The sequence below is a fragment of the Talaromyces marneffei genome, chromosome 6 (assembly GCF_009556855.1).
Source record: "Talaromyces marneffei chromosome 6, complete sequence".
In the NCBI taxonomy this organism is placed as follows: domain Eukaryota; kingdom Fungi; phylum Ascomycota; class Eurotiomycetes; order Eurotiales; family Trichocomaceae; genus Talaromyces; species Talaromyces marneffei.
Window position 1 is genome coordinate 15,547 of NC_072353.1, and position 21,882 is coordinate 37,428.

General features: G+C 47.1%; 7 protein-coding genes across 7 annotated transcripts; 4 read left to right on the plus strand and 3 right to left on the minus strand.

The window, feature by feature from the left end:
• Positions 1-2,993: 2,993 nt before the first annotated feature.
• On the minus strand, positions 2,994-3,853 carry EYB26_007518 (uncharacterized protein; the record flags this gene model as incomplete). Its single annotated transcript, XM_054266784.1, has 2 exons — positions 2,994-3,623; positions 3,812-3,853. The coding sequence occupies 2 exons, from the start codon at positions 3,851-3,853 to the stop codon at positions 2,994-2,996; spliced, it is 672 nt and encodes a 223-aa protein (XP_054122759.1).
• A 472-nt stretch (positions 3,854-4,325) lies between these two features.
• EYB26_007519 (uncharacterized protein) lies at positions 4,326-4,832 on the minus strand (the record flags this gene model as incomplete). Its single annotated transcript, XM_054266785.1, has 1 exon — positions 4,326-4,832. The coding sequence occupies one exon, from the start codon at positions 4,830-4,832 to the stop codon at positions 4,326-4,328; it is 507 nt and encodes a 168-aa protein (XP_054122760.1).
• A 5,246-nt stretch (positions 4,833-10,078) lies between these two features.
• EYB26_007520 (uncharacterized protein) lies at positions 10,079-11,080 on the minus strand (the record flags this gene model as incomplete). The annotated part of the gene is made up of 1 exon (XM_054266786.1): positions 10,079-11,080. One exon carries the CDS (start codon positions 11,078-11,080, stop codon positions 10,079-10,081), a length of 1,002 nt encoding a protein of 333 aa, XP_054122761.1.
• A 365-nt stretch (positions 11,081-11,445) lies between these two features.
• On the plus strand, positions 11,446-12,375 carry EYB26_007521 (uncharacterized protein; the record flags this gene model as incomplete). The annotated part of the gene is made up of 2 exons (XM_054266787.1): positions 11,446-11,612; positions 11,694-12,375. The coding sequence occupies 2 exons, from the start codon at positions 11,446-11,448 to the stop codon at positions 12,373-12,375; spliced, it is 849 nt and encodes a 282-aa protein (XP_054122762.1).
• A 287-nt stretch (positions 12,376-12,662) lies between these two features.
• Positions 12,663-14,798, plus strand: EYB26_007522 (uncharacterized protein; the record flags this gene model as incomplete). Its single annotated transcript, XM_054266788.1, has 2 exons — positions 12,663-14,582; positions 14,679-14,798. The coding sequence occupies 2 exons, from the start codon at positions 12,663-12,665 to the stop codon at positions 14,796-14,798; spliced, it is 2,040 nt and encodes a 679-aa protein (XP_054122763.1).
• A 732-nt stretch (positions 14,799-15,530) lies between these two features.
• EYB26_007523 (uncharacterized protein) lies at positions 15,531-16,388 on the plus strand (the record flags this gene model as incomplete). The annotated part of the gene is made up of 2 exons (XM_054266789.1): positions 15,531-15,731; positions 15,789-16,388. 2 exons carry the CDS (start codon positions 15,531-15,533, stop codon positions 16,386-16,388), a joined length of 801 nt encoding a protein of 266 aa, XP_054122764.1.
• Positions 16,389-20,409: 4,021 nt separating this feature from the next.
• EYB26_007524 (uncharacterized protein) lies at positions 20,410-21,567 on the plus strand (the record flags this gene model as incomplete). Its single annotated transcript, XM_054266790.1, has 2 exons — positions 20,410-20,799; positions 20,857-21,567. 2 exons carry the CDS (start codon positions 20,410-20,412, stop codon positions 21,565-21,567), a joined length of 1,101 nt encoding a protein of 366 aa, XP_054122765.1.
• Positions 21,568-21,882: the final 315 nt, after the last annotated feature.

Consider the following 21,882-nt stretch of genomic DNA (forward strand, 5'->3'; position numbering starts at 1 on the left):
AATGACAAAAAACCTGTCCACTTCTATAACCACCACACTAGAAATAATGGTTGAATGCCTGTACAAAAACGGGGATATATTAATAAATGGTGAATAATAAACAGTGCGAAATTTTAGCCTGATCGGAGCATGGCAACCTAATTGGACATTACGATTTATGCTAAATGGTCTCTACTCTTCAGCTCCTAACAAATAACCCTAACCCGAAATGGTCTTCACTTAAGACCATTTGACTATTTTAGATAGGGTTAGTTACAGCGTCAAATTGCGATCAAAACGGTGCAAAAATCTTCAAAAATGGTCCAGAAATCGTCGAGAAATGATGCGAAATAGTTGCCGTGATAAATCGTGGAAATTAAGCTTTTATATCGATCTCTTAGTACAGACCCACAACTTTATTTTCCTCCCGCAGCTCTAACCTGAATCGGACTAGCTACTACTCATTAATCACGAACGTTGTGCCAAAGTCTAGTCGGGGAATACTCAACGGCATACCATCGGCTATTTTGGTTAGGCTAGTTGGAACGGCCTTACACCAATACGTGCTTCGTGATCTCAGACCGTGTAGAACCAACACTACCCTTTTATGGCAAGTTGGGTTATCCAAATCTAATCCCTAACTCTGATATGAAAATTATAATATTCTATGTATCATGTTCTTGATCAACAGTCTCTATGATAACCGGAATATGTTGCGAATAGGACTGCAAACTCTACCCACCAATTGGTATATAGATTGATAATTCTCAACGATCATCATTAATTCTCTTTCTCTATGTTTCCCTTATGGCCTATATCTTTTAGTAAGATTACTTGGCAAATGCTAAATGGATAACGTAGCTTCTACTCTGGATTTCTATTAGTAAAAACTAAACCCGAACCTGAAACGGGCGTTCATGACTGCTATTCGCCTATACATGACGCAGCCTGATCACTGTTCCCTCTCCTATCTTCCTCTGCTCATCGATGTCAAGGTGGTAGCCCGCCTGCAACCAGACATCTCGCACGTCTTCTTTCCAATGGGGGGCTTTCTCAGCAGGCGGAAACTTCCACGAGCGACACCGGATATCCCGTAAGATCTCTTCATATCCCGGCAAGACTATGTCTTCAATCCCTATATAAATATTATAGAAGGTAAACACGCTCAGACTTTGAGATGCTATTATATACTGTCGAGGGTAGACAAACTGGAGCATACGCAGCTCGCCTTGTTTAAAGCACTCGATCAATCCCTCAGCTATTTTCCAAGAGTAATAAGAATATTAACCTTCGTTATAAGCAAACTGCAAGTCATCAGGCACTTCTAGGCTGATGTGATCCAGATTAAATTGAGTTCTGAGAAACGATAGTAGAGGTTCTATGTAACCGACATTGTCTGCATCGTCGACGGCCATCAGATCATCAGGGATGTAAACACTATGAATTTTTTGACGCACTTCGCCATAGATTGTCTGAAGATACTCGAGCGCCTCACGGCAAGATGGGTAGTAGCTTAGTTTAGAGTTGCTGCATGGTGCTAGGGGTCCATTTTTAGCGAAGTCGCCCAGATGCAGCGTAAAACCATCTGGTATCGTATATATAGACTCGGATGAAGCATAATCAGGTGAGAATCTTGGACGGACGGCGTCACGTTCGTTAACCGTTTCACACGTAATTCGTTTCTGGTCCTGACTTCTATACTGACTAGAATAGATATTAACGGTATGACTCTGGCCATTAGGAGTGGCTGGTGGACTAGCGGCGGTTAACTGAGTCTCTGGTGAGGATGAAGGTAACCACGGCAGTCGCCGCCTTATTGGTGGGTCTAAGGAATTATGATTAACAGGTTCACTCAGCTGTTGGGGTGAGGTTAACTATAGGATTTTCCGTCTTGTAGTCCGGGAATTAGATAGTAGAGAAATTGAATAGTATTTCTGAGGTGGATTCTCGGGGCGCCCATCCTTGGATAGCGTTAGGACGGGGGGAATCTCTGTTGTCTGGCCATCTAGTAGGCCAAGGGATGACTTCCTAACGCGGCTTAAGATATATAGCTCTGGCGGTGCTGATAGCATATTATTTACAGAGTACTCAGATTGTAAATGTTTACTCGCTAAACCAAGGAATTCATGCTACCATATAGATGCCCACTCATACGCTCGAAGTAGAGCAGGTTGTAGCTGGTTGGGGAAAGCGCCGTCCAGACCGTAGGTATGATTTCGCTGCACTGGGCGATGACTGCTCTGCCACGCAAACACTACATTAAAATCTGCGGCCGTCGTCCGATCGTCATGCCGATTGAATGGTTCAAAGATCTCCCTGACATGCTTTTCCGTGATCCCAATTGCCAATTGGTGATAGTGTTGAGTCGTGACTCGTTGCTTCCAGGCCTACTCCGTCGCGTTATTCAGAATTCCTAAAAACTGAGACGACGTCCAGGGTGGACCGTGCCATTTAGGACAGAAGATATAGGACCCCTTATACTCTTCACGAGCTTGGAGTTCTGGCCTAGTTATCTCATTCTTTAACATTTACATGAAAGGGCGGATGTAAACGAGATATTTATAGAGGAGCCGTCCGCCCCGAGCCGGCAAGAAACGCACCACAAAAAATTCACGATTCGTCGACCGTTTTGCCTTGTGGTGACGGGTCAGGTAGATCATAGAGCCATTCTAGACGTAGAATCCACGTTCAGTAGAAGGTCTATTGACACATTCGAGACTGGAAAGCTCAGGGATCCGAGGAACCTGACCACTAGTAGTATAAAGGACCCCCATCAGCAGTTTCCAAAGTCGCTCATCTCGATCGATATACTTATAGATTGATTGCCGGTTCCATTGACTATTATAGAACAGATGATGTTGTCGATACGTGCATGCCCGGTTAGCTAGCTCTAAATATGCATCGATTAACCGGTTCTTAGGATGTTGTATAAACGAAAACCCGCGGCTAAGATTGGTCAGATCATCTTGTACACTGCCTAGGTCGATGGATAGATGGTAATCTAGCAGTAGATCCTAACAGAGGGTTTCCGCCTCGTCCAGAAAGTACCACGCAAGCCGCCGAAATGTCGCTATATGTAGCTCGCCACCACCAAATGAGACTGTCTGGCCATCCTCACTCCACCGTAATAAAAAAGAGGGTGGATCAGTCCGGGCGATCGTGCGCCCATAATCTCGCAGGCTCTGGAACTCCGCGAGGGGTGTCAAGGCCCCAGCGATCATATATCGACTGCGAATCGGGTTAAGGCGGTCGAGGTGGTAACGACGGGGTCGACGATTCCACCCGATCGTTGGGTAGTCGCGGTACGGTAGCGCATACTCCAAGAACAACAGCCGTTGGATATAGATAAGTGCGGATAGATGAGGGGTGAAGGACTTTGCAGGCTGGAAGGACTGGGTATCGGGTGAGAATCCCAAGATTCCGCTAAAGTACACGAGCAGGCTGGATGACGGCTGCCCATCCGTGAACTCATCTGTAAGAAATATGATATTCAACTGGAAGAGCTTTTCTAAGCCAGGAGGAGGCAGTAAATCGGTACTTAAGTGGTTAGTCGACTCTGCTGCTCCAGCTCCTTCGCGAGCTTCGTTGTCGAGGTCGTCCGTAGTCACATCTTCACTATCGCTCTCCGTGTCATCCGGCTGGTCCTATTCCTCGTCAAGATCATCTTCACTGGATTCACCGGCTGCATCAGAACCACTCATCGAGTCGACATGGTCATCCCACCGTTGGGATCGACGTGACCTCGGATGTAAGGGTTCGGGTCCAAGTGAGGAGCTGACGCTGCAATCACTGGCGAAGGTCTATATCGAGCGGATAACGTCCCACTGTTTACGCCGAAATTTGATTCGGAGCCGTGTGCGGCAGACCTCCGCATCTAGCCGAAAGCAGCGGAAGAGAAAGACCATGAAGCGTTTCCAGATCCGCCGATACCGCGATGTGCTCGCGGACCGAGCTAGAAAGACAAAGGGCTTGGGATAACAGGGGCTCAGTTGCAAGGTGCGCAGCCAGCACAGAATGGGTCGACCGGTATGCCGCATAGTCTCTTTACAGCGATCCAATATGGAGTCTACCGCATACGCAATGCGCTAGATCACCCGCTCATCTGCAGCTGGACTCACAAAATCTGCCTCCCCAGGGGAAGACCACAGCCGATGATCCTGACAGCTGTTATATAGAAGAGGCATCTCGGTCAATCGCCGTAGGAGATCGCGATGTAACCCATCGTAGGTTTGCTCCCAGCCAGTGCGTTCTATCCAAGGACGCAGGCTCTCGAAGGAGCGTGTGGCTATACCGCTATCTTGTACGGTGGCGGCCTGGATTGCAGCGTGCCGGGTCCGTTCCCGCTCCTATAAAGCCTGCAGATGATCGTAGGTGGAGCGTTCCTGGGCCAACCGCAGCGTACGACCGCCGCGACTGATAATCCAATATGGTTGACGGTTCCACGTCTGCAGGTACACGTCGTCATAAAGTTGATCCACCGCCCGACGCGAGGACCAAGGCCGGTCGGGATGCTGATGTCGAAGATGCTTCAAGAGATTGTCCAGGTTTATAGTGTAGTACGTCTCGCATAGGCGGCAAGCCAGGCCATTGTAGGTCCGCAGTGCCGGGTGTTCTGGGGCCCCTCGTGGTCGGGGAGCGACGCTGGCAGGCTCTTGAAAGTCATGCTGACGCAGGTACTCAGTTAGACCGTGCCGTTGCTCGATAGAAACCTGGTGTTTCTCCCAGAAGTGACTGCTCGCTTGGTTAGGACCTAGGGCAAATCCACAGGACTCGCAAATGAGCAGCCGAAAGTTCCAGTCCCAGTACACGGGAAGATCACGCCATTGAGGCAGTACAGCGGGGGTAGCGGTCATTGAATAATATTTAAGAAGTTGGATGTCTTTACAGATACGTATGATCAAAGAATGATCAAACTGGTTATGGTTTTCAGTGAAGCTGAGATCGATTAATCCAGGAATCAATAGATCAATATGCGATCTACACGTGTGCACGGACTTGATTCAGGGATTTGGAGGGACGCGGTTTGTCAGATAATCCGGATATCCAACAAGAAAGATCGGCCTCTTCATCTTAAAGGCCAGCTAGCCACCTTAGGATATTTGGGCACCTAGGTTTCAGCCCAAATATTTACCCCTCTTGATAGCTCATAAATGACCCCACCAATATGTCTATATAAAAGCCCGATATGGGACCTGATATACTCAGAGAGCGAGAACAAAAAAAAGACAGATACAATCTTGCTAGTCACTTCTTCCTTTCATATACTTGTAAAATACATTCAGGGTTAGCCGGGAGTAAACCCGCCAATCCGACACGGTTTCACGCGACAACCCTAACCCTTAAAGAATTCTAGGGTTACATGGTGCGCACGGACGCAAATTGAGGATCCCGACGGGATCCGTTCGACAATTAACCTGTTGGAATCCACGTATATGCTAGTAAACGGGTAACATAGGTTACCATACAAAATTGATATGTGAGTCGATGTGTCCTTGTTGTTGACTATGTTGGGCCCCCACGTCGCCCTTTTTTTTTACTCGTTCTTTCCCCTTTATCGTGGGTATTTGCCAAGATGCTAATATACATTTTACAGCCTCTTATTGGCTGAAAGTCCTGACCGTTTTGAGATTAGCCTCGGTCATATTAGCAGGCTTCCAACACACCCCCTCAGCCGCACCGCAGGCAGGCTGACCAGATATCTGCGAATAGCCTCATATACCTCAAATATAGTTGATATTCCGTACGGGCATCCTTTTTTTGTGGATATTGATATCTTTTTGGTGAAGCCTAATACGTGCCTGGAAGCCTCGTTAAAACCTTGATATGTAAACCCAGTGGGATAAACCGTATAAAGGAAAGAGTGCTTCGGTGTTGGAAAAGGCCTCATATCTGCAAGCAATTGAGCACGGTGCCCATATCAACTTCCTGCGTATCCTCCTTTTGCTCGTGGAGATATCTTGATATATCAGTCATCTTTATCTGCTCCAAAAACGCGTCAAATTCTCCTTTCGGTAGCGCCTTTGTGAGGCCATTTGCAATCATCTTCTTTGTAGGCACGTAGGTGAGCTCTACGCGTCCTTCCTGGAATTGTTCCCGTAGCCAGTGGTGGTGAATATCCACGTGGCGAAGCTTCGTTTTCAGGGTGACGATATCCTTCTCAATGAGGCTTATTGTCTGCTTATTATCGCATTCGAGATGCAGTCGGGGGGTCTCCAATTTGACGTCCAATTCCTTCAGTAGGTGCATAACGTACATGCCTTCTTTTGCTGCCTGAGATAGCGCTAACAATTCTGCCTCTGTAGTTGATGTTGTAACCGTATTTTGTTTATTCGCTTGCCACCCTGTTATTCCTCCATACAGCGTCATCACGTACGCCTGAGAGCTCTTGCGATCGAGGGTATTATCGGCGAATGAGGCGTCACTAGCAACCACGAATCCATCCCCACCCCCGAGTTGAAGAGCAAGGTGCCGGTAGCTTTGGAGATATAACAATACTCGGTCTGCGGCTCGGTGGTGTGTAGGTGACGGGTTTGTGAGGAAACGAGATAACCGGGATACGGCGAAGGCAATATCGAGGCGCGTACTGACGGCGGCGTACATTAGAGATCCGACTTTGCGTTGATAACTGTGAATAGTAGCATGACTTGCTCGTCCTGTATAGGGAAGAAGCTCATCTTTTGCCATTGGTGTATCATGAATTGGGAACGTGTCAGCAAGCTTTGCAATCTTATCAATATATGAAGCTTGACTTAGCCATATGAGCTTCTTCTCGCGGTCTCTTATAACGCGGATTCCTAAAAACCATTGGAGCTCTTCTCCTCCAGTAATGGTGTATTCCTTTTTCAAATTATTCATAAGGCTTCTCGCTTCTTTCTCTTTATCCTTCTTATAAGCGAGGACGATATCGTCCACGTAAAAGAAAATCAATATCCCACTCTTTATCATGCAGCACGGCTCATGAGGCACGGATTTGAAGCCTAGTTTTTGTAACGACTCAGTCAACGTTCTCTGCCATTGTAAGGGCGACGTCCGTAGGCCGTATAGCGCTTTATTTAGCTTCAAAATCGTTCCTGGGTAAAGATGCCGATATCCCGGAGGTATCCTCATAAATACCGTTTCTTGAATCGGGGCATGAACGAAGGCATTCACGGCATCATATTGAGCCATTTCCAAATCGAAGCGAGCGGCGATAGCCATAAAGGTGCGGAATGACCTTGCAGCAAGCGTTGCAGCGTACGTATCACCTTGGTTGAGGCCAACTTGTTGATCCCCACGTACGACTAGGCGCGCCTTGCACTTAAGGAGCCTCCTATGCTTGTCAAATTTGTAAACGTAAACCCACATGCAGTCAAGCACCTGCCTTCCTTTTGCATAAGAATATGGCACCTTTGACCACGATTTGGTGGGTTGGTGGCTGCGTAAGTGTTCCTTCTCAGCCTCTGAGAATAGTGCTCCAAGTTCATGAGTTTTTAACTCTCCATGCCCCTTTGGAGGCGCGGGTAACATATTCCGGTGTAAATTAATGAGCTCCTTTCCGCTTTCCAGAACGTCCTTTATACGCGCACTAGCTGCAGGCCTCTTACCCATAAAGAAAGACTGTAAGCCAGTTGTCGAGCGTAAGGCACGTCTCAAGGATGAACGGTTGAAGGGCTTTCCATTAAGTGATCCGTATATCTTGTGAGAGGTGCCTGCGGTAAACGCTGCTTCCCACGCAACGGCTTCTCTACAGCCCGAATCAAGATAATTGATTCTATTCAATTCATCTTTAACCGGATTCTGTATCGTAGCGCTCATAAGCACCGCCGGAGGTGAGTCCGGTGGTGTTGGATAAATAATATCCTTCTCTAAGCTCTGACCTGATTCGGGAGCGAGATTTGTGCTCTGACCTGTAGCGGGAGCTGGAGATAGGCTCTGACCTGATTCGGGAGCTCTATATACGCTCTGACCTGTAGCGGGAGCTTCATTTTGGCTCAAACCTGTAGCGGGAGCATGAGATAGGCTCTGACCTGATTCGGGAGCTCTATCTTGGAAGGGGACTTCGGCGTCGATATCCGCTGCAGACGGCGCACCGGGTGGTCCTCTTCCTTCAACCCGTAGGTTGATATCCTCATTTTGGGCATCTCCAGTGGTTAACCGGGGCTCGAGGCTCTCTTCATTGTTATACGAGTTGGGCTCGTCTTCCTGCGTCCAGGAAGGTCCTCCAACCGTAGCACTTTGAAGCTTATCATTTTGAATATGGACACTATTAAGTAATTCAGCAATCTCATCAATTGTAGTGGTAGCAAGGTCATTGCGAAGCTTATCCAAATTTCCATCAAAAACTTCATCTTCGTTGAAAATAACGTCACGCGCACTGACGACGACTCCTAGTTTCGGGTTCCATATCCGGAAGATATTCGTAGAGTCATATCCAACTAGATAGCCTATCCAGGCCTTGGGGTGATATCTTTGAAGCCTCTTTTCTTTCTTCATATATTTTGTTGTAAGCGAATAGGCCTTGCAACCGTAGACTCTCAGATGTGCTTGATTTGGCTTCATATCTTCAAAAACTTTGCCATTTTGAAGCGCAAGATAGGTGTGAAAAACCTCGTATGGCGTTTTCCAGTTCGATTCGTACCTTGGGGTGCGATTGAAAAGATAGACTGCAGCGCGATTGATTTCTGGCCACAAATCGTGAGGAATTTTTCCACTTGCAGCCATGCTTCTTCCTTTATCCTTGATTACACCCCCTGAGCGTTCAGCTGCGCCGTTTAATGCTTGTGTATACGGAGGTGAAGGCTCAAGTCGTATAAAGAAGCTTTCGAGATATTCCTTCACTAGCGGTCGGTTCATATATATCTCATTATCGCACTCAATAACCCATGGGACTAACCCATATTGGGCGTCTAGTTTTGGCAACAAATCTGCAAGAGCTGCCCTGATTGTCTCGCCGGTGCGGTCCGTGAGGTTATAATCCCAAATGTATCCCGAGTAACGATCCGTAACGAGCATTGTAGAGCTATATCCAGAGGTGCTGCTTTCAAAATCGTGGAAATCGATTGCTAAACGTTCACCGGGTTTACTAGGCTTTTCTCGGGGCTCTCGTCTGATTTGACGCTTCATCTTGGCGGTAGCGCAGGCATCGCATTCGACCGTTTTTATACCTTCTCCTTTTGTAAGATTTGACTTCGGTGATATGCCCGTTACTCGCACTCCTCGAGATGCGCTGGAGAGGTGCTCAAGGGCCTGAGGTCCTGGGTGACCGAGCCGTAGGTGCCAGCGTTGGATATCTGCTTTACGTGGAGGCCTCGGGGTCCAAGAGTTTGATTCTTTGTGTGCGCTCAACACTGTACCACGCGCCCTTTCTTTCCTATATTCAAGTACGAATTGGCCATACCGGGGCTGAATTGAGCCCACGAATCGGCCGTCGTTTCTGCGTATGCAGTTGTGTGTTGGGCGTTGATCCCAATAATATCCCATCTTCCAAAGCGACTGCATGGACACCAGGTTGGTTGCAAAATCTTTGCAATAAGCAACGTTATATAACCGTATCGGACTGCTCTTCTCATTTGGGCCTTTTAGGTGTATAACCACCTCACCGTAGCCTTCAATTCTTACCTTCGAATTACCGGCTAAGAGATAGTCGCCGGGTCTCGCTTTTCGATATTTCTCGAAGCGGTTGATATCGTGGAAAACGTGAATTGTAGAACCGGAGTCGAGGATAGTTGACCAGTGTAAAACGTAGCTTGTAGCAGTAAATGAGGCCGTTGTTGATATATAAAAGCTAGCTTTATCTTCGTCAAGATGCCCGACTTCTCGATCGAGTCATATAAGCGATTCTTCTTCCTTGCTTTCCTTGCTTCTTCGCTCAACGATCTGGAATTGAGTTGACGCGAATTTCTTCCGTAAATCTTCAACTTCTTCACAAATCCTTTTATCTCGCATATTCCTTTCGACAATGGCTGCCCTCGTCTCGTTCGGTATCCACCCTTTTGGAGCGAGGAAAGGAAAGAGATAGAAGCAGTGAACAACAGGATGCGTCATACCGCATCCGATACAAGCAGGACCGCTGCTTGCGCGAGCTGGTTGATAGTTCTTGTTGCCTCGTTTTCCTCCTCGATTACCACCTCGGTGGCCTTTTTCCTCTGTAGCTCTCGCTGCGGGTGTTATTCTCGTTCTCGTTGTTATTATCTTCGTCCGAGGCGCCGTCTTGTTGTTGATTTGCGTTAAAGGCTCCTCGTTGGAAGCCTCTCTTCGCTGTCACTTTGGGCCTGGTGCGATCTTGCTCTTGCACCTGCTTAGCGAAGTCGTTATATGTGATATTCCCGGCTTCAATCCGGTCGCTATACGTTGTTCGTAGCACGGTTACCCACGCCGGATCAGCTTTATAAAAGGCGTCAAAGAAATCCTTAGTCCAATTGACTACATCCTTCGCAAATGTGAGGTTATATTGCTTTCCACGTTGCATGATAGACATCCACTGGGTTACCCAAGAATTGATATCCTTTGGCCAGGTTTGAAATTCCTTCATATGCATTCTATATTCTTGTCCTATTTGATGAGCAATCGTCATGGCCGTACGTCCAAAGAATTGCTTCAAGTTTTGATATCCGGTTCGTACGTCTATCCCTACCCCGAAGCACGCATCCTTGATATCGTTACTAACCGACGTCTGCATCCATTGTATAATGTCGTCAATTTTCTTCCGTTCGGCTTCATATCGGCTCTCTTGCGTTCGGTAATACGTCATCAGCGTGTTGAAGTGAGATAGCTCTAGCGAATATTCATCCTTCCATAGCTTGAGAGCTGCTTTCTCCGCTGAGGTTGCTGGACCGGTGGAAATAGCTTCATCCTGTGAAGCCTGGTCTCCTTCGGTCTGTGTGCTTCGTTCTCGGTCTCGATTTGTGGTACGATTCCTTTCTCGCAATGCTTCGATTGACGGGGGAGTTGGTGGTATCACCGTCATCTCGGGCCTCGTAGGCAGTTCCCTTTCTCCGGTGAGATATCCCATAAGATCCTTCTGCTCTATCTTGGAAAGGAATATCTTTTCCCATCTTTCCCAGTCGTTAGGGCCGGTGAGGGTCTGCTCGGTGGCAGGTTTGCTGATCTGCTTAGATAACATGTCGTTCAATGAATCCCGTGTCAATAACCTCAATTTTTCTCGATAAAGGTATCAGACTCTTAATTGTTGGAATCCACGTATATGCTAGTAAACGGGTAACATAGGTTACCATACAAAATTGATATGTGAGTCGATGTGTCCTTGTTGTTGACTATGTTGGGCCCCCACGTCGCCCTTTTTTTTTACTCGTTCTTTCCCCTTTATCGTGGGTATTTGCCAAGATGCTAATATACATTTTACAGCCTCTTATTGGCTGAAAGTCCTGACCGTTTTGAGATTAGCCTCGGTCATATTAGCAGGCTTCCAACATAACCCAGTAGGAGATTACTGCGTTAAAGGAACGTGTAAAGCAACAACGAAACGCTATGGCGGAATTGATTCGAGAACGCGATGAGGTTCAGCAACAGTTGCATGAGGTGGAACAAGGCCGCGAAGAGTCTACACCTGCACCAGCTTCGAGCGGGAAGAAGAGCTCCAAGCTCCCCGATGGGAAGCGGCTCATTGACGGGAAAGATCCTAAATTCGAGTCATGGTTGATCGATATTGAGAACAAGTTGGAAGCGAATGCCGATCACTATCCAACTGCACTGTCACGTATGTAGTACGTGAAAAGCATGTGTGAAGGTGAAGCAGCGGAGCACCTACTTCCACGCTTCCGTAAGGACTCGCCGCAACGGTACCGCGACGTCGACGATATCATCGAACACCTCAAGACTATTTACCATGATGCGAACCGTGTCACCTCCGCGAAGCGTGCTTTCCGTCGCCTCTATATGAACGACACCAAGTTCCAGGTCTTCCTCTCAAAGTTCGTACTGAATGCACAGGAATCAGAGTTACCAGCCACTCAGTGGAAAGATAAGTTATACGAGCGGCTGTCTCCAGAGATGCAGAAGCAGCTAGTCAAAGAGAGTTACGACGACACCCTAAGTTACCAGAACTTCATGCGCGAGTGCCACCAGACTGCGAACCGCCTAGAGATGATCGCTGAGAACGAAAAGCGCGTGCCGAAAGGTCGTGGAAGTCAAAGTAATAACCGCGACGGAGCTGGCAAGGACAACAAAAAGGATATAGCTGAGAAGCCGAAAGACGACAAGGCCAAGCCAAAGATTCCATGGTCTGAGAAAGTGAAGCTTCGTGCTGAAGGAAGATGCTTCATCTGCAAGATGCCAGGCCATATAGCAAATAACTGCGAATTCCGTAACAAAGAGGGCACTCCTGATCTTAAAACTCTGGAACCTGCAAAGAAGGCAACTGAGGTTGACACCTCCGAGTCGGAAAACGACAACACCTAAGTGAAGACTCCTTCTTAGGCGAGATTTGTGCCGCTGATGTTTTAGATCTTTCGCAGTTGATAGGCAGTGACAGAGATAGTTTAACTGTACCTATTCAGCTAGCTAAAAATGGATTATCGATTTGTATTAAAGCATTAGCGGATACCGGAGCGAATGGTTTTGCTTTCCTAGACATATTCCTAGCGGAAAGACTGGCGCGACACTTCCAGCACCATGTCGTACCCTTAAAGCAACCGTGCAGGGTGAAGGGATTCGACGGTAAAGTGGAGAATGCAATTACCCATCTCATGGTATTGACCCTTGTGGTGGACGGGCGTGTGATGTATAACCTCCCTTTCCTTACCGTCCAGTTAGGAAAGCACGACGTGATCCTAGGACGGATGTGGTTAGCTAAATATAAGGTGATGGTTGACTGCGCGCGGAGGCGTTTGTTATGGCCTAAGGAGGTATCATTACGTGAAGAAATACAAGCGAAGCAGTTCACACGATTACCAAAGAAGTTGTTACTACGGAATCGGGAGGTGGAGCTTCATTATCAAATGGATGCAGACCGACGGGATAAGGCATTCAAGATCACAGCAACAGCAGAGCTAGAACAGATTATACCAACCACCTACAGCAGTTCTTATTATTCGCGATATAAATGTGAGCTGCATCAGATAACAAAGGAGCTCAGCAAGGCTGTCCAGGATCCTTCCCTATACATCGATCACGGACCAGTTACCAAGAAGATCAAGCAAGTGCGCTTTCGCGAGAAGTATCCCGAAATGGATATCGCCCTAATTAGAGCGTCCAGGTTCCTACGGAATACGAAGGATCGGAAGACCGAGACGTTCATAACGAGCCTGAGCGAGATCGAGAAAGCTATTGAAGATAAACGAGCTGAGGATCGATCCGTCCAGGAGGAGCGAGAAATAAAGGAACAACTTCCTGAACAGTATCACGAGTTCGTTGACGTCTTTTCTAAGATAAAATCTGATGAACTACCTGAGAGAAAGGAGTATGATCATCGAATCGAATTGGAGAAAGAAGTAGAGCTCGGATACTGCCCACTTTACCGTATAACGGCAGAGGAGCTACAAGCGGCAAAGGACTATATTGTGGAGAACCTAGATAAGGGCTTCATAGTGCCGAGTAATGCGCCGTACGCCTCGCCGATTCTTATGGCAAAGAAACCAGGTGGAGGACTTCGTTTCTGTGTGGACTATCGAAGGCTCAACTCGCTCACTAGGAAGGATCGATATCCGTTGCCCCTTATCGACGAAGTATTCGAACGGATCAGCAAGGCTAAGATCTTCACAAAGTTGGACATCCGGCAGGGATTCTATAGGATTCGCATGCACCAGGAATCCTCTGACCTGACGACATTCAGGTGCCGATACGGAACCTTCAAGTATGAGGTCATGCCATTCGGATTAACCAACGGCCCAGCGACGTTCCAGAGGTTGATTAACGACATCTTTCTCGACTGTCTCGACAAGTTCCTTATAGCTTTTGTTGACGACTTGCTCATCTATAGCGAGGATGCGGTAGAGCATGAGATTCACGTTCGAATGGTGCTCCAGCGACTCCGTGACGCAGGATTACAGGCGAGTATCAAGAAGTGCGAGTTCCACGTGACGACGACTAAATATCTTGGATTTATCATCACACCCGAAGGCATCAAGGTAGACCCCGCCAAGATTGAAGCAGTGCTCACCTGGAAGATACCAACAACTGTGAGAGGAGTACAATCCTTCTTAGGATTTTGCAATTTCTACCGGAAATTCATAGCAGAGTATGGCCGGATAGCTAAACCGTTATACTACCTGACGAGGCAAGACGTCCCCTTCGTATGGGCAAAACAATGTGGGGAAGCATTTGAAAAGTTGAAGCAAGCATTGGTATCAGCACCAGTGCTAGTATACTATGATCTCAATAAACTCACCCGTATGGAGACAGACGCCTCAGACGGAGTGGTAGCAGCGGTCCTGTCGCAATTATGTGATGATAGGGAATGGCACCCCGTTGGCTACTACTCAGCTACAATGTCTACAGCGGAGCATAACTACGACATCTACGACAAAGAGATGTTAGCGATTATCCGAGCCTTCCAGGAATGGAGGCCAGAGCTGCTTGGATTGCGGCAGAAGGAGCGTTTTGAGGTCTTATCGGATTACCGGGCTCTGGAGTACTTTATGACCACGAAGGCATTAAGCGCTAGGCAGGTACGGTGGTATGAGTTCATACAAGAGTTCTATTTTGCGTTGAAATATCGACCTGGAAGAGCGAACGTGTTGGCTGACACGCTTACTCGATAGAAGGATGACGGAGCATGGAATCTTAACCATCGGAACTTGACTATGTTACCCCAAGAGGTTCTCGACAAACAGATTGTATCAGAACTAGCGTTTATGGACCTGCAAGGTGCCGTGACGGACTGAAATGTGATTGACCGAGTGCTTGAGGCCAATAAGAGAGTTGCGGCTACTACAGAAGCACAAGAGTGGACGAGCAAGAAGGGTTCGAAGTGGCATATAGAGGATGGCCGTCTGCTATTCCAGGGCCGCTTATATGTTCCGAACGAAGAAGACCTGCGGGTGCGATTGGTGGACGAGATACACCGACCACCGTCGACTGCTCACCCGGGAAGGGACAAGATGAAGAAGTTGATACGAGAGCGTTTTTACTGGGAATCCTGGAATGCTGATGTGGAGAGTTATGTTGATAACTGCAGGACATGCGGCCGCACTATGATATAGAGGGATAGAGCCCCTGGTTTGCTGCAACCATTGCCTATTCCAGAGCGACCATGGCAGCACTTATCAATAGACTTCATGGAGTTCCCGAAGGACCGTTACGGTTACGATATGGTCTTCGTGACGGTTGATCGATTGAGTAAGAGAGCAGTATCCATGCCTTGCCACAAGAAGACTACAACTGCCAAAGAGATGGCATGACTCTGGATTAGATATGTTTTCCCATGGACAGGACTGCCTAATAGCATTGTCTCAGACTGAGGAGGCCAGTTTGTATCAGAATTCTGGAGTGAGGTGTGTCGGATCTTACGAATCAAGCTTAAATTATCTACCGCTAGACATGCGCAGACAGATGGCCAGACGGAGATAGCTAACCAGTATCTGCAACAACGGTTGCGACCATATGTCAATTTCGCAATGGATGATTGGTCGGAGTATTTACCGGTTATCGATTTTGCAACATCGGCATTGCCGCAGGCCTCAATAGGGATATCGCCATTCATGGTTGAGAAGGGTTACCAGCCGAGGATGTCATTTGACTGGACAGCTCCGGTGCCGCCACGGAAGCTCACCTTGAACGAGAAGGAAGCTCAGGACTGGACGAAGCGTATCCAGGACGTTTGGGAGTTCGCGAGAGACAATATAAAGTAGGCACAGGAGCGGCAGACAACACAGGCTAATAAGAAACGACGTCCGGTTAACTTCACCGTGGGAGATATGGTCTACGTCACGAATGAAGGGTGGGATACAGGTCGTCCTGGTCGTAAGCTCGGGCATCAGCAGGAGGGGCCTTTCCCAGTAGTACGTCAGGTTGGCCATGCCTTTGAGCTCGGCTTGCCGAAGGGCATGAGAGTGCATCCAATATTCGCGCCTGAAAAGCTCCGTCTTGCAGCCACGACAGAACCGCTGCAGGGGCAACTTGAGGACGAAGGACCGGAGTTGGAGGTTAATGGCCATTCAGAATGGGAGGTTGAGAAAATATTGGCATCGAGAATTATGTGGAGGAAACTACGGTATCGTGTTGGCTGGCTTGGACGGGATCCCGATCCGAAGTGGTATCCCGCTGGATACTTGAAGAACGCACCACTCGCTTTGAAGGCTTTTCATGACGCGAATCCGAAGGCTCCAGGGCCGCCGGAACGGCTCCGTGAATGGATTGAAGCTGCAGAAGAGGACCGGTACGTACAGGACACTGATGAGGACGACATCCCGGTTACAGACGCTCGCGGGCAAGCGTCTGGTGAAGGGGGGGGTGATGTGACAGCCGTACGGTAAGCTATCACCAAGGCGCCGTGGCGGAGACTCTTGGCAGAGCTGGTAGGACTGAGGAGGGTATTCCCGTCGATAGGGCTTCGAACCCTGACAGTGCCATATTGGGATTGCTCCTTGAGCGGTGCCTAGTTGGGAAAGGCCCTCACACAAGGGAAGGCATGAATATCCTTTGCTAGGCGGATAGCTTCTTTTTCTTCTTTCCTTTTCTTCTCCATGTTTGATATTGCCTGTAGACTCGGTGCACCTAGATAGCTCAATCCATGGTTTTGACCACTGTCACAATGTGTATGTTCGGTTACTCCCCATATATAACCTGGGTTATCCTATTCTTTTTTAACAAGTTGGGTTATCCTATCCTTTACATCCAAGTTGGGTTACCCTATTCTTTATGTGCGAGTTGGCTTGTCCTCTCCTAACAAGTTGCGTGACCCTACTCTTTATATGCAAATTAGCTTATAAAACCCTCTCCAAATAACTTGCGTTACCCTGCCTTTTACGTGCAACTTGGGTTACTCTACCCTTTACATGCAAGTTGGATTATGGGGCATATTTGAATCTATTATCTAAATCTGATCCCGAACCATGATCGGAATCCAATCCCTAACCACGATCGGAATCTAATCCCTAACCACGATCGGAATCCAATCCCTAACCACGATCGGAATCTAATCCCTAACCACGATCGGAATCCAATCCCTAACCACGATCGGAATCTAATCCCTAACCACGATCGGAATCCAATCCCTAACCACGATCGGAATCCAATCCCTAACCACGATCGGAATCTAATCCCTAACCACGATCGGAATCCAATCCCTAACCACGATCGGAATCCAATCCCTAACCATAATCGGAATCCGATCCTAAACCTTGATGTAATCATCTCCATCTTTTATATATCCCTCACTCTTGTTACGGGCTAGTCCCGCCTAATGCGCACTATAAGGGCATATTAAAATAGAAAACATAACATGAAGAAAAGAAGGAAAGAAAACAACAAGATTCTCAGCTCGTACATGCAGTTCATATAGGGATAAGGAGCTCGCTGGTTCGGTCAATTCCTCCGTACGTTCAGCACCGTCTCGGTGCTTGTGAGGGAACTTCGTGTGCCATTCCCGTATGTTCGGGGCTTGCTCGGTAACGTTGGTACGGCCCTGGGAATAGTATCCCGGATGCATTTCCCAAGGGTGTTATCCTTAGGTGTCATGCTGAGCGCCTGTCCGGTACTCGGGAATATCTTCACGTGTCGCACGTTCTCGGTGAGGGCTTGACTGCCCGAACCTATTTCATATGAGGTCAGCTCATAACACTTCTCAATGTTGGTAAAAGGTACAGGGGCCACTATATATAGTAAGTATGCGGCATAGTTAATGCATGAGCTGAATTGTCAATTAATAATACTTAATAATACCCCAACATTCGAACAGCCAGAAAGTTCCCAATCCAACAACAATAACATCGATTTCTTTCATTGGCAGCCTCGTAGATACGTATTACTAGTATAACAGGTGTTACTACCTTAAAGGGAAAAGCGTAGTGGAGTCACAGAGGGGTCATGTCGGGCCTGGACAAGGATTTCGGTCATATATATTGGTACAAAGTTGGAAAACGAGTCATGTCAATGACACCATTTGTATTCCGCTGAGCGTTGTTTAACCGGGCTATGTGAGTGTCTAGCGCATCAATGATTCTGGTAAAGTTTGGGGGCAGCTACTTATGCATAGTAATCATTTCTATATGAGAGAGATCTGGATTGAATGAATCTACTGGCCACAGATTGGGAAAACGGCACGGACCTGGTTCGATACTAACTGATGAGCAATCTTAGACAAATCATAATCGTGGCGGCTGCCTCAACTGAGGCAAAACCAAAGTAGGATAGCTAAGTGAGTGGCAATAGCTACTATGTGCATTCGGCGTTAGCTTTATTGATCATCGCTAGATTTTGGCAACCAGCTGCGGGTTATCAAATCGAGTATGCACCACCGGCAACAGATGAAGGTCGATAGGTCATAAGAGACCTAGATACCGATAAGGATTTTCCCCAATTGATTGCTTAGAGATTTCAAATGTATGTGCTACATCGCACAGGCCACCCGACAGATTGAACCGACCAGGACCCTAAAAAATCTAATATAGGTTCATTCATCATTGGCCACTAAAACAACCCCAGTAAGATCATATATTACCCAACCACTAAGAAATCAATTATCGTATCAGGCTGATCAGTAAGGACTGTTCTATGGCAGTATCCCGTTGCACTGCACGAAGGAGCATCCTGACATGTTACATAGCATCAGCGACTAAACAGTTTAGTTACATGAATAGGAGGAGCATAAACCTCGTGTTTGTTGCTCCATGCAGGAATGCGGGCCACTCTACATAGTAACCATATCTCCATCTACGTCATTTCTAGTTACGCCCAACAAGTAGATAGCACATTTCCCTGGTTAGGTGACGGTGTAGCCTAGCTAGACAGGCTGAGGTACAGTAAGCGCTTCACATAGCAAAATTGGACCACTGGTGGCTTGGTATATTCCCCGAATAGTTACCGAAACACCAGCCAGTCAATGCAAGACCACACACGTTTTATTTCTCCTGGGTGTTTAGAGCCCACGCTACTCCCAGCTTTCTATGGTAGGCCTACTTATTGAGTCTTGACAAATCGACCCGATTCCTCTGAGTCCTGGAGGTGTTGAATGATATTTTATGTATGGATTCGTAGATGGAGAGAGTGTTACTGGGAAGAAATTATTATTATTAATTAATTAGTTAAAGCGCGTCTCAGAGCGCGTACATAGTACAAATAGATTCTCGAGGTGGAGTAATAACTAATATACTATGTAGGCAGGCGGTAAGAATTTCTTTGCTAACCGCCTACGTAGTACCTGCAAGGCCCACTGTACTAGGGAAATCACCGGTCAACCATAAGTTAGTAGTCATAAGTCATATTACCACATGATAGCCTTGCCGAGACGTTGCTAGGCCCTTACCGGACCCCTACCCTTATCCATATAATTTCTGCTGTTGGCAGTTGTTGCTTATTAATTTATTCCAGGTATGTGCAAAATAGACGGTAGATTCATTTCATGCTCATACAGACAGATTCGAAACCTCCATGTTTTTTCTTACTCTCTCTTCATTTTGCCCCACAGCCAAGGCTGGTGCCTGGATTATTCCAAGAAAGGCTAGTCTTGTAAGATAATATACTGGTGCTGTACACGATCCTCATGCCAAGCCGACAAGAATAATACTGTCATTGGTTCTTTAGCCTCCGGTATTGAGATCTTAGTATTAACTTGAAAGATAGGAAACTGTTCTAACTAGCCTGGAACTAGCTTTGAAATGTGGCTTGGAAAGTGGGTCCAAATAAAGAAGAGAGAGAGCACAAAACATGAAGGAGGTTTCGAATCTGTCTGTACCAATATATACAGAGCACGTTGAATTATTGCCCCCTCATTACAAACATCATACAGGGATCTAAATTCACGATTGCTGTATAAGTTACGTGAAATGATAAGAGGTGGCCAAACAAACCCTGCGATGACAAGGATAAGTTGACAAATGTCTCTGCTACTCCTCTTTACAAAGCGAGTTTAGTTTGCTAGTTGGAATCTGCTTAAGTATCGCTCGTTAGAAGATATTTCATTATGATTCTGTAATGTGCATTGTCCCGCATTGTCCCCATCTTTTACGGAATAGCATCGTTCCAAATTGTCTACCAGTAGCAGACAACATCGCAATACTCAAACATTTGTCGTAAAGTACTCTGCATTTGAGGATATACTTACTGATGCACCAACCGAGACTGCGCTCCGCCTGTGATGTCTGCCATCAGGCCAAGGTACGATGCTCAGGGACGCTACCATGCCTGAAATGCTCTGAGTCCGGCAGTCTTTGCTTTTACAGCCTGGCAAAGCGCCTAGGTCGTCCACCGGCGGTGGAAAAGAATAGCATATCTTCGCCTTCCACTTCGCCATATCAACAGGCAGTAGGAGCTCTGCCTCCAACGGACAAACCAATCATGAAGGTGCCTCCTCAAAGTCCAGTGATCGGGAGCAGGAGCTCTGGATCAAAAAGCAAATGGTCGCTGAACGAGACAACAACAACAACATCATCATCATCATCGCCGATACCAACTCTTACTCGAAAGCAACAACAATCAGTAGAAACAACCATGTTGTTCACAAACAATCAAATGCCGCTGCTTCAATCGAGCCCGGACATTTTTTCAACCTGGTCTATGATGGACACAGAAGACTCAAGTAATGATGCCTCTTTCGAAACCGAAGACAGGATTATAAGTAAGCTGAACGAAGCAAATCCGGAGTCATGGATCACAAGTCCGCATAATTATTCATGCACTATAGCCCCCGGCTGGCAACCACCATTGTTGCCAGCGTTACCGGACAAAGTTTGTACTTTTTATTTAAAGAAAAAGCATTAATATAGGAACTAACCCGCATTTTAGGACCCATCACTTGATCCACAAAAGCTTAAATCATGTCACTGGGCCCCCGAGGCTACTAAGCCCGTACATGAGCCCAAATCTGACATGGCTGTACAAATGAGCCTGGACGCTATCGACGGCACTACCACACCGTTGGCCGCGGCGGACGTTCTCTATTTTCCGGCCCTTGAGATGAGTATTGTGAATGAAAACGACGGCAGCGCCTCCAATGACACATCGGATGCTGGTTGTACATGCCTGCAGCAGCAAACTGAGTTACTGTGCAAATTGAAAACATCGCGTCGAGGAAAACAACAGCAACAACAACAATCCTTCAACTGCCTTCTGGTTTGCGCACAAGACGCATTCTGCGTCTGGGATAAGCTGATAGAATGCAATACCTGCGCCCAAAACAAGGACCAGGAGGTTCTCGTACTTGCTGTGATGTGCATTCGTGTGTTATTAAGTCAAATCCGGCACGCAAACTGGACCAGTGGCGATGACGACCGTGACTCTGTCGACAGCTTCAATAACAGGCCCCAGTCTGGCGCATCGCCACAGTTAGAGATAAGCAGCGATGCATTGCGACTTCAGATTCGGTTTGGTGAATATGAAGTGGTGGGTGCGGACAAGCTAGAGATGTTAGACGTCTTGCGGTCATCCATACTGCGAAAGATCGAGACCACTCTCATGTCCTTGACGGATATCTTGGAGCGGAGAAAGACAGCGTAAACAAATGATAGGCTGTAGAATCTCCCAATTCCCTCGAGGGCCGACACGAGCGTAGCAAGATCTGCTATATGACAAGACTGAAGTCAAATAATCGTCGCAGCTGCTAGGGCTAGAAATGTTTGTTCTATGGGATTATTTTGTGTTTTCGGAGTTTAGCACTAGTGGGACCCTTAATGAATGATAAACAATATTTTTATAGTCCGCACATAGCTGCTATAAGATGGGTTGAAATTGTTACAGAGAATAAAGTCAATATTATTAGTACTCCTAGGCCCCTGTCTGTACTTATAGAATGAGCTTACCTAAACTGGTCTA